This window comes from Sinohyriopsis cumingii, unplaced genomic scaffold, assembly GCF_028554795.1.
Source record: "Sinohyriopsis cumingii isolate HCF-2022 unplaced genomic scaffold, ASM2855479v2 utg001770l, whole genome shotgun sequence".
NCBI lineage: Eukaryota > Metazoa > Mollusca > Bivalvia > Unionida > Unionidae > Sinohyriopsis > Sinohyriopsis cumingii.
The window spans coordinates 88,809-110,641 of record NW_028316047.1 but is presented as its reverse complement, the minus strand read 5'-3'; the positions used below and the strand labels follow the sequence as shown (position 1 = coordinate 110,641).

At 33.4% G+C, this 21,833-nt stretch overlaps 1 protein-coding gene across 2 annotated transcripts in view; it reads right to left on the bottom strand.

Moving 5' to 3' along the window:
* Nucleotides 1-5,863: 5,863 nt before the first annotated feature.
* LOC149771564 (toll-like receptor 1) overlaps nucleotides 5,864-21,833 on the bottom strand; it is a 44,932-nt gene continuing 28,962 nt past the window's right edge. The window contains exons 1-2 of one of the 2 annotated variants that reach the window (XM_089948340.1): nucleotides 9,639-9,864; nucleotides 5,864-8,290 (exon numbers count right to left, since the gene is read on the bottom strand). In XM_089948340.1, coding sequence (XP_089804466.1) covers nucleotides 5,956-8,290; nucleotides 9,639-9,652 — 2,349 coding nt within the window. In that variant the 5' untranslated portion in view covers nucleotides 9,653-9,864 and the 3' untranslated portion in view covers nucleotides 5,864-5,955. Of the gene's footprint in view, nucleotides 8,291-9,638; nucleotides 9,865-21,833 lie in introns of those variants that run through there. The other variant, XM_089948339.1, reaches the window with a different exon arrangement.

The following is a 21,833-nucleotide window of genomic DNA, read 5'->3' as shown; positions in this document are numbered from 1 at the left end:
TGAATTCAAACAGTTTTTTGCACAAGTTATTCACATTGTATTGTTTGCCATTATAAAGTATTTAGTAGTAAGAACCAGTACACCTTGCTGAAACATGCACTAAACTGCCACCATTTTCCTGGCTGATTAATCGAGACTCCTTTTCGTTAAACGAACTTTACATAGTTGTTAAAACAACATAGGTTTAGTTACCTTATTGCAATATAATAAAATTATAAATACAACACCAATACACAACATGTCATGACCACTGAGCAATATTAATCAAAACCATTTATCAAGTGCCTAGGCTTATTACCACAGGTATTTTTGTTTTCCTTAAAAGTAACAAATACGACAGCAGCAGTTTTGATGAGCTAAACATCCATGATATTCGGTCTCCGTTGTAGCTGTATGGTGCAAATCGTGATGAGAAGACGAAGAAACTATCTTTGGATAGTTTTAAATAGTACAAAGAGTCAAACTGAAAAATAAAGAGATGTTGTAAGACAGAACATGTATGTGTTTTTTATCGACGCTTTGATTGCATAAAATACCTACTTATATTTAGTAGAACAAAATATATGTTTACGGCATTAAGATCCTTACAAACTCATGGTTTGGGAGAGTGAAGCAGAACGTAAGCAATGTAATAAAAATCTAAATGCAACACCAATACACAACATGTCATGACCACTGAGCAATATTAATCAAAACCATTTATCAAGTGCCTAGGCTTATTAGTACAGGTATTTTTGTTTTCCTTAAAAGTAACAAATACAACAGCAGCAGTTTTGATGAGCTAAACATCCATGATATTCGGTCTCCGTTGTAGCTGTATGGTGCAAATCGTGATGAGAAGACGAAGAAACCATCTTTGGATAGTTTTAAATAGTACAAAGAGTCAAACTGAAAAATAAAGAGATGTTGTAAGACAGAACATGTATGTGTTTTTTATCGACGCTTTGATTGCATAAAATACCTACTCATATTTAGTAGAACAAAATATATGTTTACGGCATTACGATCCTTACAAATTCATGGTTTGGGAGAGTGAAGCAGAACGTAAGCAGTAATAAATATAACACATGCTCATAGCTAGTTAATGTGGATGGTATGCTTAATAATGATATGTTTTGTTAATGAACGTTTAATTTCTCACTAAATTATTCACACCCTAATCTCAGCCACACATATAATATTATTTTAACTAAAGCATTGAATGATTAATCTACATATACACACATAAGCGATTATTGTAATGGATTTCTTGAATTATATCAAGTAAAATAAAATTTCTTTCCCCAACACATATGTTGCGTTGAACGCAAAATATACATATACGCTTCAGAAGGTACCATATCATGACTATTGAATGGGCGTTTGAATAAAGTCGTATATCACGTTGAATCTAGTGTAGGCAATAAGGCAGCCAATACGACATGTTCTTTCATGACATGTAAGGTGATAGACGTATGGCTTTTAACCCAGTCACTCACCATCGAATTTAGCCTAAATTAATAAAGAACGTAAAGTAATTATAATGACGCGCTTTATTCTACAAAATTGTATAAAGACTCTTTCCTCTCCATAGCTTTCATAAGTATAAGTATAAATAAATGTAGCATGTTATTTTATATATGTAATCAAAATGAGTTTGATCTGCTCAAAATTTTTCGCTTTCCTACTTACTAAGAATACATGCTTCTACTGTTTTAAGATTTGTATCATAATTGTCAAACGATAACATTATGCAAAAATCATTCCGTATTTGGGCTTGTTGAATGGTATAAGCAAAAGTTCGAAATCGTTAGGGATTAATTTCATGTATTAGTTATAACACAATTAAACAGAGACACAGTCAGACTAGATATTACAAATGTAAAATATTCTAGTCTAGCATAATTTGAATGACATACAGCTTACATAACTTATATATTACCTATTTTACCTTTATAAATGGTCCTAGCAGCTGCCTCGCTTGATATTCATCATTACGAGGTTAGTATTATGACCAGACGGTCTGGTGTCAGGCTAATATGGCTGGGTTGAGTATGTTGTTGTATGTCTGTGACATGATGCATCGCTATAAACTGTTTCACTGCATACATCGTAGTATATGTTTTTTGTTGTTTTTTTTTTAAATATTTTTAAAAACAAATATAACATACAAACACACTTAGTTTACCTAATTATTGGAACTTGTGCATACTCTGACAATACGAATTTGATACAAATATATCGATATAGATTTGAAATCAGATTGCAACAATAAAACAAAACACATGTTATGAATGCAATCAGTAAATGGTTGAACATTATCCGGAAATAAATGAATTTTAGGAAATACACATGGATGCATATAACAAACACCACAATAACATAGCAGCAGCAGCAGTATTATAATATATATCGATAAAACTAACTTCAGAAACCATTGTAGAGAATCGAAGGATATGATAATGGACACATTACTTTCTCAAGGTGATTACATGCATGACTCGGTTGGGAATCGAGCACGCGACCCATGCAAGCGGACCTAACTCCTAGGCTACCGGAATGGTACATGTAGTACTATGAACTGGTCCAGGCTACACCTTAACCAGTTCATTCAGGAGAATTCCAATTATATATATATATATATATATATATATATATATATATATATATATATATATATATATATATATATATATATATATATATGCCTTACACTAACAACAAACAGTGCGAAACTATTTCTGAGTAGTCTGAGCGCTTTCGACCCGTTAGTTAGTCTTTTTCAATGCCAAATAGATATCATAGACAGGACAAACAAATAAAACAAAAATGGTTATTTTTGCGAAACTGAATGGCTGTTTCCTCAGGAATCCAACCTTTTAACTATGTTATTTGTCAACTAGTTTGGTTCAGCTTATTGCTGATTCTGGAAAATGTTTGTATTGACCTAAAAATGACGAGCCGTAACGACATATGTTATTTTATGTACATTTATGTAAGCGGAAATTATATCCGGCTATTTCATAGTTATATTAGTCATTTGCTATTAAGCAAATTTAGATAATTATTGTACAGAAAATGTGACGGCTGCAAATTATAGTTGTATATGTGCATATTTTTCTCTTTCTAGTCTTCTTGGTTTAAATCGTTTGGTTTTAATTTTCTATCCAGTTAATTTTTTTCTCCTGGTTTAAAACTCCAATTGTGGTTGAGCTATGGCCAGAAGTTTTTTATCAGTGAAAATGTGTCCATGAGAGGAGAAGTGATATGCGACCGGGCTTCGTTTAGCTTCTTCGTCATCCAATCAGATATATGATGGTCGATCCTTTTGTGTAGCTTTTCATTTTGTCCGACATACTGAAAGTTCCAGATCTTACATGTGATAAATTACATTATTTCTGTTTTGCCCATTTTGTTTGGACCATGTATGTTTAATATTTCTCTAGTTACTGTGTTAGAAATTGTCCTGGTTTCTATAATATGTTGACAGGTTTTGCACATTTCTCGATACAGGTGCCAGATTGACTGGGGTGGTATTGATTAGTGATTGGAGTTAGCTTCGCCTTGACTAGGATGTCCTAGAGTGTCTTTTGGTTTCCGGTAGGCGACAACAGGTTTGTTATGGAGTATTAACTTTAATGCGTCCGACGTTTTGACGTTGGGCCAGTGTGTCCCCATGATTTTACCTACTTTGGGGTTGTCTTGATGGTAGGTCAGGATAAATGGTATCATGTCAGACTTTTCGTTATTTCCATATTTTACTAGGTCATAGCTGTTTCTTTGTTTAGATCTTTGGGTTGCATCCGTAATCAGGTATTCAAAGAAAATCAAAGTTTGGCATGTCTATTAAGATATTACATCTGATGTAACAGCTATTTCGGGTAGGCATTGATCAATGATTTTAACCTGACATGAACCTGGAGAGTCGAATACGGTATTTATTTTGGATTAAATTACATTACCAAATCGGCAATATATCCGTATTGTGTAAGTCATCCAGAGATAGTCGGTGAGTATTATATAAACGCCGAGGTGATGCTACATTGGTTGCTTCTCTTCGTACAACCTATCTCACGCGAACATTGTTCGAACATCAATGGTATATGAGCGGCAAATGCGCTACGGATTAACAACATAACGCCGCAGTCCAAGTCTCCGTGTGGTTATTCGCGAGACAGAAACAAACTCGAAGTAAAGATCAGTAAAAATGCATCTGTCTTTCTGTGTGCACCATTTATCTTCATCCCTCCTTATTACTTGCACGATGTCTTTGTATTTTACATTGGTCAAAATGGTAGTCTGTTTTACAGTATGATTCCTAAAATGACAATAGTTTATGATATATATATATATATATATATATATATATATATATATATATATATATATATATATATATATATATATATATATACAGAGAGAGATAGAGGGAGATGGAGATAGAGAGGTTTATTTGTGACCTCCATCCGAGAGGTCCTAATCAGACACACACATTTGTGATCGCCATACTGGGTCACTTAGAATCGATATTCTGACAAAAGTCTTTGCCATTTGTTATTTTGATTCATTTATTCAAAGTTACGTGTCCATAGTTTCAATACACTTCCCACGTGATTATATCCCTTGAACTTGATATACATGCTAATTTTCTCTGGAATGTTTTGAAACGTATTGTTCACGTCGTTTCACCTAGAACAAAATAAAATACATTTTCTAAAGTTGTACTATTCAATAGCTCATGAGAGGGTACCCTATATTTTTAATGGTATTGTCTGTCAAAATATACGTAAGGTTTGATGTTCGCAGAACAGGGACGGGAACGTTCGCGAAATAATCAGTTTGCGTCTTCCTCGTAGCTCTCGTTTACAGTTTTGACGGATCCTTTATCATTCCTTAACAAATCCTTCTCCACTCCTCTTTGAAAAAAAACTGACCATCATGTAGTCGCCATGTTGAACAATTTTAAAATGTCTTTCAGCGCTCATGGAATCTTTTGGTGGTATACCTCTTCATTAAAAAGCAAAATTTTGATTTGTTTCTAAAACTGGGTCAAATGAACCTTGTTAAAGAAATGTATTAATTGTGTTAGGTCAAAGTTGTTTGCATAAACTACAATCAGCCTTTTCTCAATACTTTCTCTCCGAATAGCTATGTCCAGACCATAATATATTTATAGATGTATATACAAATGCAAGGTGGAAAATATGATAATTAGGTTTCAGTTGCATTTACCCGTCTGCAAGAAGAGAAAGGACATGCCTCGCGAGTCCGCAAACAGTGCGTGTGTGTTTATATATCATGTAGTTTTGTTAAATGAGCATTACAGCTAGTATTACAGCTAGTATCATTAATTATGTATTCGCGAAGGGTTTACAAATACAGTCTTTCTTCCTAGTTAAATGTTGATATCTGATATATGTAAATATTTAAATTTAATGGTTCACATGCGATGTCAGCTTCAAGTGTATCGTAGCAACACTTTAAACTTCTAATTCTAAACCCCTATCATATGTTCAATATGTCGTGCAAGAAGTTGTTTATACATATCAGACACAGAAACTAAAATAGGAGAGTCCTCTTAATTAAACTGCCCTGACAACACATTAACAATCTCCTCGTGGTGTATAATTGTCTGATCCATAACTGTTGGTGGTGATCCGTGCATGTATTTCATCGTTTCCGGTCTGTGAATTTGGGTTCTTCTTTGCCTAGTTTCTCTTCCTAATTCAACTTCCTCCTTGCAAAGGTTATATATATATATATATATATATATATATATATATATATATATATATATATATATAACATAATACACAAGCTTTATCGGATAAGCTACCAAAATGAAAGGACGGAAACCTAACAGTTTTATCACCAAATAAATTTAATCACTAAATAAATTTAATCACACTGGAATTGACAAGAATAACTTATGTGCAATGCATGAATGTCTCGCTTCCTCTTTGATGCAATCAAATATTAAACTGCGTCTTCTTCTTCACTATCGATTGCAATGTTGACGGAACCTTTCATCATTCCTTCACAGATCCTTCTCCACTCGGGTTTAATGAAAAACTGACCATCCTGTAATCGCCATGTTGCACGAGTGCACAATTTTAACATGTCTTTTAGTGCTGACGGAATCTTTTTCTGGTAGACCTCTTCATTAACAAGCAACATCTTGAAAATATTTTTCTGCTTGGCCAACATTACTTCGTATTTACACCACTCACTTTGGAGGAAATGCGGTGTTACTACCATGATAAATACATCACATCTATTGAGACAGCGATCAATCTCTTCGGCAATCCAACGTCCAGGGGTAAAGTGTGTGTCTCCTGTGCATATCAAATTGCCATTATTTCCAAATTTGTCTCTCAAAAATAGTTCAAGTTCAGGGTATATGAAATTATTCACAAGCTCATCGTCTTTTCCTGAAAATGACAAGAACACGAAATATCTCTGTTGTTCTATATTAACGTTATGGTGGTATCTCTCCAAGAAAGCATCTTGTCTCTGTAACATTTTCATATTTATTCTTCGTTTTCTTATAATAATAAGCATACACACTGTCGTTATAAATAAAGTACACGGAATTGCGATTATTACACCAAGAAAATCAACTAGTTTGCAATGATATCTTAAATCATTCAAAAGCTCATACGTCATGTAATGTATTATGTTTGCGAATTTGCATTGGTACAGCTCTTTCCCACTGAGTGTAATATTCGTGAATATTATCCATTCAATGAACCAAATCCTATCACACACGCATTCCATTATATTGCCAGTAAAGTCTATCGTTAATTGATCGACCAATAATTCGCTTAATACAATTGAATTATTCTTCTGCGGTAAACTTTCACTTTCATTTCTCATATATGTGATTATATCAAAAACAGTATTCCTGCATCTTCTATGGTCAATACTAGTATGCACTAATCCACCGATTGTATCTCTGGAAACGTATTTGAGCATATTGTCTCTCAAGTCCAATAGCTTAAGGTTATGCAACCTCTCCATAGAACAATGAAAAATGGATAATGAATTTCCTTGTAGTCGTAAAGTTGCAAGACTTGGAGTGGAAACGAACATTGTCGATGGTATGGATGTAAGCCCGTTCTGAGAGAGATCAACGATTTCCAATTCTGTGTTGCTTTCAAAGAGATTTCCTAGATTTACCATACCTGACAACACGTTTCGTGCGAGATAAATCTCTCGTAAATTTGGAACCTTTTTCATGATGTCGGGGGACAAATATTCTAGATAATTTCCTTCAAGATTAATAATTTTCAGTCTGAAAAGTTTTATATTTGTTGTAAAGTTTAACCATCGGATATCCGAATTACGCATATAAACTTCCTCCACCGCAATGGTACTACAATTAAACTCCACGCTAAAGTCGTACAGGTAAATCGGGTAGGTCATCCTTATGTTATTTGAAATGAATCTCTTTAAAGATGACATAAATCGAAAGCATGAAACCTCCTGGCGGAAATGCATATTTGGTTGTATAAAATTTGTTTTCGGAGTAGAGAAAATTGTGTAGGAAATATCAATTTCCTCTAGATTGGGAAACAAGTTGTGGTTTGGATTGGGGACAAACCATGATCCAGAAGTATACGATAAATTTAGGTATTGGATAGACTTAGAAGTGAGTCCATTGTCGAATAATGATATTTTAGTGTTGCTCAAATTGAGAGCAACGAGAGGCTTGTTTTCAATAACCATTGCGAAATCGTTAGTCAAAATAAATGGTTCACTTAATCCATTCTGCACATAAACGAGATCCAAATATTTTAAATTGGGAAGAGTGTTATCTAAGGCTGCAACAAGACTATTCATCGACAACCAAAGACTGCCGCTGAGGTCCAGAACTTCTATATTTGGCGTCAAAAGAAATGCGTCAGGACCTGTTATATACCTTAACTCCTGTATGCGTAGAACTTTCAGTCTTGAGAGGCCAATTAGTCGTGCTTTGTTCAATTCAAAGCGTACTATATTTCTTAGGGTGAGTTCTTCGACCTGTCCCCAGCTGACGTCATCAAATGATATAAGTGACTGTGGATATACATACTCTCCCGTCATGCCCTTAAAGAAAAATAGCCTTGTGTTGTTCGGCAATATGAATGGAAAAGGGGAATACTCAGATCCGGAGTTTTGGTCACTGACCTCGCATGAAACGCTAAGCGACCTGCCAATTTTTTCTCTATTGCACGTGCAGTCAGAAGGGCATCGTTGTATTTCCGGTCTGCATGTGCAAAAACTACCAATGATAAACACAATGCTGCACAATGTCAGGAACATGTCGGATCTGAAAAGTATAAGTACTGCACATAATTCCAAAACCATCAATAAAGCATTTCATCCTGTCGTAAAAATTGAAATGAACCATGTTATCAAAGTCATGACTACAAGCGGTTTATGACTCAAATAACATACGACTTAAGCATGGAATTCGAGAAATGTCCCTTTAAACAATTTAGCAATACAATTAACTTTAATGACTGCTTTCATAACGAACACATATGATCTTTTTTGAATAAATTTTCCTTATGTATAATTAAGCTTTGATAGTGTGAATTAAGCTGAAGCAGAATATCATAAAAAATAAATATCAGTATATATATATATATATATATATATATATATATATATATATATATATATATATATATATATATATATATACTCAAACTGGTCATTTCAACAGGTGTGTCGAAGTCATATATGTGCATTAAAAAAACAATGGAGGATCTGTATTTCATTTTTGAGTAGATCATTTTCCAAAATTAACACTAATGCACCCGTGTCGTACGAAATGCTTTCTTAATTTAGGAATATTGCCAACTGTAGATGATGAATGCTCTGCCATCCGTATTTCAAATAATGAAGATGTCGCTTTCAAAATCAATGCCTATAAATTATGTAAAATGTTATTCACGTTGTCTATAAATTGTATTTATCGAAATATGCGCCCACTGTCACTAAGACGGGCGTGGATCGTGTCCATTATGAATGTTAATGTCATACCAGATATAAACCAATGATGTCAGTCATCAATATTTATTGTACAATGTGGATCACATATGTCATTGGCAGGTATGCAACACTGTCAAGACATATATGTTTATGTTATACAATTCTTTAAAAATTGAATATGTACTTTGATGTTTTAATATATATCATAACGATAATATATCAAACATATGCAATTATTTGTCTCAAGGTACTTGTCACTGTGTATCTAAACATGTATCTCCGTCTGTACATGTGCATTCAGCTGGTAACGACTGCTCTCGGCCATAATGTAAACAATCAGTAAAGAACATACACTCAAGAAGACGTCAATGCCCGTGTTGGATTGCTCTTACCGTTTATATTATGGTTAAATCTTAACATTCAATATGTATATGAGTTAGGTTATGGAAAAACTTGAAAGATGAATAGTTCCATTGAAAATGAGATAACGATAAAGCAAAACATACCTTTGTCATTAATGCAATACCAAACAAAACAAACAACTCTTTCTTGAAACAAAGTATATATATATATATATATATATATATATATATATATATATATATATATATATATATGCTTTCTACACTCCAAGTATTTCAAGAAAACAATGCTTAGCTATGTTTACCTATTGAACTTACCTGTTTATGCACATTTTCCAGCTACTAATACCTTATTAAAATCCGGGTTCCTTAACCAGCAAAGAAACAACCTTTCCGACTATATCTTAAAATGCATGTGATTAATTCTTATCGTGGCAACAGTCAACACCACAATTTCTTGGTTTTAAAATACTTATACACGAAACGTGGTATAGAACGTTTGTCACCTTTAGTACAGTTAAAAGACTAGTATTCATTTCTAAATTTACAATAAATTTCCGCATTGCCTATTCCATGCAACAATTTACTTCCAGCAAGTCACATACATTTGCGCAAGATTAATTGTGTAAATACCGGAAGATTTAAACGTTAAGTGTCTACGTATAAACATCACGTGATTCACTGTGATCCACGAACAATTCTGTGTGTAATGTATGTGCACTCATTGCGCTCTCAGCGTAGGGTCCAACACCGTGCTTTGTTCTTAATTGTAAACAGTGAACATAATGTATTCTCTTCGAAGCGGAAGACAAATGAATATATATATATATATATATATATATATATATATATATATATATATATATATATATATATATATATATATATTCGGCTACGGTGAAGAGTTAGCCTCCCATATTAGTATATAAATGGGTTTCGGACAAATAGCATATCTCAGAAACGGCTTGGATGACACCTATTTGCAGTTGCAATAGCCTGTTTAGAAACAGGCTGTTTTGCAGAAATGTCATCTATGAAAATGGGTTGTGTATGCACTGTGTGTATCGCATTTTGTCAAAATCTTACCTTCAGACATGAAACTTGCAGTTAGAAATTTGGGGTTTGGGTGCATACACGTCTTCTGCTATGAACTGACATTGAATTATATGATTAAGTAGATACTACTCTTATGCTTTATATTAATATAATTATGAAAATATGAACATTTCTGCCCTCACTTGTGTGTTTGAATTTTTTAATGATTTTTTATTCTATGTCGCAGATTCCGGCATTAAATATGTTCATAAAACATTTGCAATTGCCCCCTTTAGAAAAACTGCTTATTTTTTTTTTTTTGATGCAGTCTGCCACATCTATTATACATTTATGTTTCTATGTGTATATGAAATAAATGTTATGCATATGTTTCATTATATTTTCATTCTTTATCAAGATATTACTTAATGTGTTATGTAATGCACTTTTTAGAGGGAGGTAAGTGTGTTTTGTACCTCACTGTGAGAACTGTTTATATCATGACAATGTTGCACAGTTTGGTGAGAAGAATGAAAGTTTTAACACACCAGCATATGTTCTACCTTCATGACCCCACTGTGATGATGACATAATATATTAATATCTACCACTTGGGTGATACTAGGAAATGTTCCAACCGTATGTATATATTTTGCAATGTCCAAGTGAAGTTAACAAAGGGGGAAAACTTACAATAAAGTGGCAGATTCATGCGTTTCACCATACACACACATTTGCTCTTTTGAAATTCTTGTTTTCACTGAGATTGAAAAGTAAATCAATGTCACTTGTTTATTTCGTTTTTGCAGGTTTCATTTTACATAGCAAAAGATTATAATTAATTGGTTAGTCATACTGAAAGTAACACTAGATTGACTCTCATCTATATAATCATTCTGATGTAAGTGCACACGATAGTGACATTGACAGACAGATGTAGCTTCCGCTGGAGTTGTTTTATGGTACGTGCTCATTAAATCCAATTCGGTGAAATGATTTGACTCTTAAATTTATATATTTCTTCATACCTTATCTTATTATTCAATATTATATATTAAACTCTAAATGATTAAAGTCAGTTGTAATCGAATTGGTGTCTGATAAGAAATGTATTTTAAACTGTGTTAATTGAATATGTTTTTTCAATTGCAGTGGCTATGCATTTATTTGATTTGTCAATTTTGTATGTTTAGAAGGGTCCCTTACATCAGTATATAAAAATTCCGGCATGGTCTAACGTTAATTGATTAAAAATGAATCTCTTCGATTTGCTAGATTTGTTGTTGTGTTCAACCACTTACATCGGGGCCCCGAGTGGCTGAGTGGTCTATAACGCTCTCCGTTAAGGATCACTGCCATCTCATACGTCTACGCCAGTTCGAGTCTCGGATACAGCCAATGTGAGTATGTTAAAAAGCTTGCCAGTAGCTTATCATGAGTCGGTGGTTTTTACAGGGGTTTTCCCGGGTTCTTCCTCCACCATTCGTACTGGCCGCCATATATAGCCTATTGCGTGCTTTAAAATGGTATTAAGACCAACAACAACAACCACCACTTACCTCAATCACACACACACAACATGATTGATAATATTAGCATCTCCATAATGATAATGAAAGGATAGGAACTGATTGTTTTGTATCAGTCTAACAGTACTTCTAAAGCACATTATTTACTTAAACGTGTGATTTCTTTAGGTTCACTAGGAGAGTTATAAAAAAGAAACGTTTAACTTCTGCCACTGACAACTAACATATCATTTCTGTCATTCCATTTTGAAATGTATCACTTCCAAATCACTTGACTTTCATGAAATATTATAAAGGATTGTTGTTCTTTCATGATGCGATGGTGGTAAACAAAAACCAAAAGCATTGGGGGTTGAAAACAATTTGAAATCTTTCAAGAAATGAAGTCAGTCAAACTTCACAATGTAAATAATGGAGTGCATTTTTCCGCAAGATAGTCACTTTTATAAATGCAGAATACCATTTCCAGTCGTGTGCGCACCAACAATGTTCTAACATTGTACTAGATAGTATCTAAATAATGCGTTTGGGGCAAGTGGAATATATAAAATGCTGCTTGGATGTCATCTGTTTTCAGTTACATTAGCCTATTTAGAACACGCTGTTTTGCAGAAATGTCATCTAAGAAAAGGGCTTGTGCTTGTCTTCCCAGATTAGCTAGACGTATTGTTATGTTAAAGCCCACCCCCAATCAATCACCCCACATGATTGCTACTATTAGCATCTCCAGAATGATAATGACAGGTTAGGAACTGCTTGTTTTGTATCAGTCTATACGTTCTTCTAAAGCACTTTACTTGCTTTAATGTGTGATATCGTTATGTTTGCTAGAAGAGTTTATATAAACTATTCACATCTGTCACTGACAAGTAACATACCATTTATGTAATTCCCTCTTGAAATGCATATCTTCCAAATCTCTTCTTGACATTCATGACACATTGTAAAGGTATTGTATTCTGTCCCGATGCGATGTTGGTAAACAAAGGTGAAACCCCGGTTGCAAACAATTTGAAATCTTTAATATAAGCGTAATACTATTTTTATATTTGCGCACAAAAAGGTTTAGCTTTTAACATTTTACTAGATAGTGTCGACATATGTGATATGTACACAACCTTTGACATAAAACGTTTTCAGCCATATTATTAAAGTGGCAGGGTCCAGTTTCGTAAATTGGCCTATGCTAAATTTCTTAACTTAAGTATATGGTGTGACTTTTCCAGGTAGTATTGTTTGCTATTTAAATATATGAATATATTAGTGAACTAGGTGCTTCGGGCTTGTATATTTTCTTTAAACTGATGTCAGGTGTGTACATCATCTATAGTTACTCTGCATTATGTTGATAGTGAAATACCAATAATCGGAAAGGAAGATGAGCTACCCTCCCATATTAGTACGCACATGGGTTTCGGGCAGGTCAAATATCTCAAACACAGCTTTGGTGACAGCTATTTTCAGCTGCATTAACCTGTTTCGTACACACTGTTTTGCAGAATATTCGTCTAGGAAAAGGGCTTCTGTTTGCACTGTGAGCATCACATGCTGTAAAAACTGACTTGTGGACAAGAACATTGCGGGTATAAATTTTGGTTTGGGGTGAACAAATTTATTTTGCCATGAATTGCCAATTACTTCTTTCGTCGAGTGGATAATAGTCTTATGCTTTGTTTTAATGTAGGCATGCAACATTCTGGACCCTTTTGACTTCACTTGTGTATTTGATTTCTTGAGATTTGTTTATACCTAGGTGGCTGATTACGGCGTTAGATTTGTATATACAAACTGGCCACTTTCTCCCTGATTTCACTGGTTTTCTGTTAAACTGAGACAGAGTGCTGTGTTCTATTGGAATATAACATATGCTATCTCCCTGCAATTATCAGCACACGGATAATGATTGGCATAGATTGACATATGTAGACGGTACTGTCATGTCCCATAAATATATGGTGTCCGCACACAGATTTAGGTGACGTTTGAACAACATATAATATATAGTTCCCGCTTACAACACTAGGTGACGCTATCATTGCCATTGTTGTTATATATATTCCATTGACGTCATCCCTGACATTGTTGCAAACGCACACTATTATAGCTGCGACATAGAACGTTATCACATTGATGAACCCATTACATGGTTTGTACAGACAACAATTTTAGAGGCAAGACATGCATGTCTTGTATCAGAAATTAGAAGCGAAATTAGAAATTAATGCTTGAATGATGGACTAATATAGCATTACGGTTGCGATAGGAACAACATAACATCTAACGCTAGTACTACTGTGTAAGATGTCGCCTCCAATTTTCATTGCGTGAATGATGGTTGTAAATATCTTATTTCCTGAACATGCTGCGACAGTGTCCTAGTGGTAAGACTGTCAGTCTCATATGTGAGAGGCAGTGGGTTCAAACCAGGGTCGAGTCATACCAAGACTTATACAAATGTACTACTGGATGCATCGTTTGACGCTCTTTATTGAGAGGTCAGTGATAGAACCGGTTGGTATGGTGTCAGACTTGTCCGCGCGTTAGTAATGTTAAATAATACAACAAAACATTTTAAGCTCAATATGATATAAAACTTGTTTAAAAGTTTATTTCCAAATGTCGTGCTCACGGGTGAAGGCGCAATATAATCCAAGCCAGGCCGCACATTTGTCAAGGCTGGTGCTATGCGACTGGGTGGAACAATAGACATGGTATCAATTATTCCGAAAAACCGGTCAAGCTACATTAAAACCCTAATTCAACCACACACACACTCACACACAAAAAGACACAGCTCGTGAACAAATTATGTTGCATGCATGTTTCATTCTCATGTTATACCATAAGCTGGCGTGGGCTTAATTTTTACTAATCTTTTATAGACAGAATCAAGCTAATTCATTTTTTTTTCGAACCACCAAATTGTATTGGACATTAACTTTGTTAAAAACTAATTAACACATAGTTCAAAAATAATGGGAAGATTTCTACCAATATAATTAATCAATCCACTTACAAATGGACAATACATTTTTTAAAAACAAAACTAAATATCGGTATGATAAGAACAAAGTCATCGAATTCAATATTGTGTTAATAATACAATTATAATAAAAAAGTAAATATGGGTTGCCTAGTAGGAAAGATATTCTTAAAAAACTTGATATCGTCTCCGACTGCCGAGAGGAAGTGCTATATGTATGTGTGTATATATATATATATATATATATATATATATATATATATATATATATATATATATATATATATATATATATAAGTGATTATTCAGGCATTATACATATCAGTCTATATCATGGTCATGTCTTACATGGTATGATTGATTGTACCCGAGTAACAGCTTCTTATAATGAGTATAACGTTTGTTTCATAGGAAAAACGTGACTGTTTTTTTGATACAAAAAAATGACTTGATTTCCTTGACGATATTAACATTGAGCTTGATAAGTGGTCCTTAAATTAATCAAATGACGTAGAGCATACAGTTTACGTGCAAATGACATTAAGCGTTTTAAAATTGCATAGTATTAGTTTAATATAATCAGTTTGATTTTGCTGATCAAATTTTCGATAATAATCATCCATCTTTGTCTTCCCATTGCTTATTCCGGTAAAGGTTAAATAATAAGAACCAATCAGCTATTAGTTTAGCTTATTCCCTGCGTGACAAACGGGCAATGCAGCAGAGAAAGTTTGCACAAAATTAATTGATATGTAAGCTAGATGCACAGTGATACTGTCAGGGTATGCTATTGTTTCGTGCAAAATATAAACGAAATGGAGAACTGTGATGCACAAAAACTCACGCAAATTGTATTTACCGTTATTGCTGCTACATCTGTTTTTTTGGGGTAGGCTAATATTTACTCATCTGAGTTCATGACGTATGACATGAATGATTTTTTAAAAACTAAAGATGAGTTTTCCATTGTGTCCTGGAATGAGATGTATTTCGTCGTTCGAACCTTCCATCACTGAAGTTTTACAAATGCATGTTTAAAATATGGGCTACCTAGAAAATCGAACATGTTTGATTCCTTGCATGGTTATTATTTTTTCTTTTAGCAAATACTGACTGGTGATAGCGATGATGACAATAATTTGTAGAGCTATAAAGTATTGCTGAAGTTGGCATATTGTTAATCGAGACACAAGTGAGTGATCTTGAGCCCTATCATAATGTAAATATTGAATGCGCAAACAAAGGCGGCATGAATGTCAATCTCCCGTTGAGTGGTATTACGAAATTAAATGAAGAATGGGCAGAAGATGGAACCTGATACAACCAATGTTGTCTACATCAATTTAGCCCTGCGGATTATATGCTAAGGAAACATATATTCATATCATGGTTAAGATAAAGTGAATAAATAAGGAAGATACGCGAAACAGGTTTATCGTTTCGCCCCTACTTGACAGGTCCAACATTTAAAGGTAGGATAGAAGCAAGGTAAAATATAACTATCATGTTTTGTTTTCTAGTTATATTTGTTTTGATTAGTGAAAATAATTAATATTTATCAAGTGATTACATTTTACTTAATGTAAAATATATTTCAAGATTTATTTTTTTAAAGATGTTATTGAGGATCTTGATTCAGACGAGGAAAAGGAATGACGAAAATAAGAAAGAGCAGTGTTATGAGGGTATGAACTTAAGATGAGTAATAGGAAGAGTGAGAAGAAATAAGCTTTGTAAAATGTAAAATATACTGTATTTTCTTAGAATAGAAAGGGAAATGTAATTAAAATGCATTTGTGCAGCATTTTGAACTAACTACCAATATTCCTTGAACTACAGAAGCAAGTCCTACAAAATTAAATAGAATGCTTAAGGTGCTGATGTGTGTGTAGTACTTGTAATATGTTGATGATTGAGCAGTCTTTGGTTAAATCACATTATTATATTTACAAGTTTAAATTCGTTATAAATTCCGGTGAATGTCTCTAGCGAAGAATGTTATGAAAAGCACGTTTGCATTTCCAGAGACAATAATGTATTGAATACAGAAATTTGAAAAATAAGATTCCAGTTTGAAATAAAATGCTGAACACAACTTAACATTCAACTTGTAGGTGCTAGGTCGTAAAGCAGGTCAGTATAATCATGTCAGTTACACGATTTTATAGTTATCTATTTGACCGACCTAAGGTATTAGCTAAAATTTTTGTAAATAAAATATTACCTACTTGAAATTAATTTTCATGAATGGTTCTGTTGTTTACAAAATAATAATAAGAACCTGAAATATTTGAAATACACTAAGAGCATTAAATACTTAGACCCATATCCGTATAAGCATACTAACTTCTTCTATCCATCATGATCATAATATCAGCCAAATAAATATAGATACTATTTTAGCCATATATACGTTGTTTACAAAATAAATTTAGCGTGAAATCAATATCCTAATTGTATTGTTTTCCATTTTCAGGATTGTTTTTTCACATTGATTACACGTTAAACAGTTGAACCATTCCTGTTTAATATGGTATCAATGTTTGGTGAACATATTATCAAAAAAAAAAAGAGGGATATATATAAAAACTGTAAGTCATTTGTGAAAGTAATGAAAAAGAAAATTACAAGTGTACCATGATCTAGTGACTGAGAAAGCAGCTGAATAAATAAAACTGGGACAATGTGTAAGAATTTTACTTCTTGGAAAAGCAGCATGTGACAAGTCAAAGATGGATGCATCGACTTTGGCAAAGCGTATATGGAGCCAGATTAAATTCTTTAAAATAAATATTCAAAATCTAAAGCTAAGTTGACGATAAACAAATAGAATCTATACCTAAAAATTAAAAACTGATCAATAATGTATAGGGTATAAGTTGATACTTTATGATCAGAAAGTCTGGGATTCGTATTATACTAAAACTTATGTATTCATTCAAATCGTTTTATCGTTCAGCATGTTTTTTTACACATTTTAACATATATTGATAATGCCACTCAAATCGTTTTATCGTTCAGGGTGTAATTCTTTGTTATATATATATATATATATATATATGCATTTTTTTAAAAGTATCACAAATAACATGTAAAGTAATTAGCGTTTTGGGATGAGATTATGTGCAAAAAATGTAGTACCTGAAATTGAGAAGACTATTCAAATATCTACATGATTTTCAGTAGTGCATTTATATGCATCAGATGTAATTGTGCCAAAGGAGTATGTTCTAACAATATACGTTCTCTAAATTTGATTATATATATCAGCATTAACACGTGAATAACAATGAGAAATACAGATATTCCATCACGTGTTTTTCTTCATGTATCTCGAGGTCATATAAAATATGTCCTAATATGAAAGAGAGGTTTTAGGATAATTGTAAAAATGTAGTGCTAAGTTGTCAATATTGATCATAATCATGTACAAAGGCAATTCTACATTATATTAATCAGTCGATACTATTTTGCCAATATACATTCTAGTTTAAATTATGACATACATTGTCTCAAGAAATAACAGCCTTGCATTGTTATGTACATGAAAATAAAATACACTAATGTTTGAGCACGGTCATTCGAGTTGAAACCTATTTGAGGTCAATGTTAGGCAGACCAGATCAAAAATCGGGAAATGCGTCCACCCTAGGGATATTATGACTATATTACGATGTAAAGTCATCTGCTCATTCGCGCAAGGTCATCATCAAATGATATGTTTTTTACACTGCGACTTAAGTGTCATTCTGAATAGCAACTAACGCTATAGCTATCTCCAGACAAACATGACAGTACTGTACAAAAACATGAAAAGCGATGGACTGAGATTGCATCTCTCATCAATCAGAACTATGATAAAGGAATGTTATCATCAGTGATGCAACTACCATATTGCCCCTAATCTGACATACATACAATATCAACATTACTATTCTTTAACAAATGTGAAGTTTATATAGTCCATTTGACACATCATTGCAAATCGTATCTTATTTATTATTTAGTAAAGTTTCAGGTCGTCTCTAACTAAAAGCAGGTAATTTGTATTAAATATTTTGTGTGAACCGAATTTGGTAATTATACTTACATACAATGGTGCTGACCTGTAAATGCACGGAATATTTACTAAGCTGTGTGGAACACATGTAAATGAATATGACACTGTTTAGGTATTGCTCTGGCTTTGTCGTATACTCGGCATTGACTTATATATAGATGAAGATTAAAAACTGTACGCACTATTTCAAATTCGACTTAAACATTACCATAACTTATTGGCCGAAAGAAAGTGAATGGAAATGTATAAGTGTACATACTTCAACACCTCCCATTCCATAAATGTAATTTAAAGAAGCTAATAATTCTTGTATAATTTAGAACAATGACATGGGGAATTCTTATCACTTGCAATATTCTTCTCAGGCAATGCTCTGTGTCCACACTGGTATTTTGCAATAAAATCCGACAAAATTCAGATGTTCACTATTCTCATTGGATTTATCACAGAAATATGTGAGGAAAACATATTGCAAGGAAGCATATGTTGGAACGGACCGCCCATGAAGATTGCCACGACATTTTACCACACCTACGCTAATTGTTTCTAAAATGATGCCACTCATACAATGAATATGGCCACCAGAGTTCCCATTTTAAAAACATTGCTCTCGTCACGCCTGAGTGGACAGTCTCACCAATATCAGGTTTTCGTCCAACATACGTAATGTAATGACTTCGTCCTAAATTAAAAGTGTGCAGACCTGATGAATAGGATGGCCACCATGGTAGGCATCTTGAAAATCGTTTAGCTACCCGATAATACGAAGTCATATTGCCATTGGGTCTTCACAGAATATAGTAATGTGATGTCTAGTTTGTTATAAATAAAAGTAATGCAAAACTGATATATAATATGGACAGAACAGTGTTGTTTGTTTTCATATTAGTTTGATCGTCCTAGAAGGAGCCAGGATCATGCACCTGGTACGACACGTGATCAGAAATTGTTTCATTGCAACGAATTACATGCACACAATTGAATATTGATGAAGACTATGTTTAAACAGTAGGAATAAAAACAACTTTTAATCTGATTTTGTGTTCTCACCCTACCCTTTCTCGCACAATGTTCTTAATTGTAAATATCGTCATCAGATTAGTGTCCAAGTCCTCAGTTTGAGGCAGAACAATATACCCTCGTATTTTTTTACTAGGGCGTTCAAAATATATTTGCCTGATATCAGGGATAATCTACTTTTAGTCTCGGTGAGCATCCAGTGGGCAAGGCGATACAATTAAATAAGGTCATATATAGTTCGTGATGCTTTATGTTCTGCAATGGTTATACATTGCGGTCTCTCCAACGTACATATAGCATCACCTTTATGTATGATTTCATATATCGCAATCGTTTTGGCATAACTTTACACAGTTGTTATAATCAGGCTGTCCAAGTTAGAGTGCATAATTTCGATTTTGTAATCCGTGTCATCACATAGATATTTGACAAAAATATAGTACAAAATCGGTTACATTTCAAGATTGTGCAAGCTGCATTATTTGCCAAGCTTCCAGACTATAAACAGTCTGTTTCACAAAGAGTATTTTGATGCATGTCCACCACTTGAAGGCAATTAGGGAATACATGGACGTGTTAATAATGTAACTCGTGTTAGATTTATTTTACAGGTATGCTTTAAAAAAACACTTACCCATAATTACTGTACATTTATATTTCTTTAATTGCATAATCAATCAACCTAACATATATCACCTTAGTCGGTGTGTATCATCTGCTGTTGGATTGTTGACATGCAAATTACAGAAGCCCGATAAATATTTATTGCTTGGAAAGTAATAAAACGAATACAAATAAGTACTATAAACTCTTTCTTAATTATCAGCTCGTCAGATATAATTGTAATGCATGTGGCCGATTTCAAGGTGACTAGACATTAATTGTTAAAGCAAATATGTAAGTAGTGTTCTAAAATCACTTTTGTAAGAAAACAAATCATTCCATAAATTCTAGTCGTCATATTTGTACAAATAATGTTGATAGCATATATAGAGGAAAAGCGAATATAACAACGTTTCTAAAAGCGAGTCAAATGAACATTATTAAATAAAAGTAGTTATTGTTTCAGTTCAAAGTTTTTTTTTCTAACCTACAATCAGCCTTTTCTCAATACTTTCTCTCCGAATTCTACCTATTTCCAAACCATACTATATTTATATATGTATATATTAATACAAGATGGAAAATGTGATAATTAGATTTCAGTTTCATTTACCCATCGGCAAGAAGAGAAAGGACTTGCCTTGCGATTCCGCAAACTTTGCCGGGGTGTGTATATATCATGTAGTTTTGTTAACTGAGCATTAAAGCTTGTTTCATTAAGTATGTCTTCGCGAAGGATTTACAATATCATGTTTTTTTCCTAGTTAAATGTTGATGTATAATATATTTAAATAGTTAAATTTAATTGTTCACAACATTCGAAAATAATCTAGAAAATTATATAGGCATGCGATATCAACTTCAAGTGTATCGCAGCAGCACTCTAAACTTCAAATTCTAAACGACTATCTTATTTTCAATATGTTGTGCAGGACGTTGACTATACATATCGTGAAACGGAAAATAGAATAGGATAGTCCACATAATTCATCTGCCCTGATAAAACATTAACAATCCCCTCATGGTGTATAATTGTCTGATCCGTAACCGTTGGTGGAGATCCATTCATGCATTCCATCTTTTCCGGTCTGTGAACTTGGGCTCTTCTTTGCCTAGTTTCGATTCCTAATTAAACTTCCTCTTTGCTATATATATATATATGTGTGTGTGTGTGTGTGTGTGTGTTCCGGGATATATAAATAAATAATTCTACCTAACACCCAATAATGTCCATTACTTGATAGGCTATATGTGGACATTGTGATTCACCTGAATAATCTCTT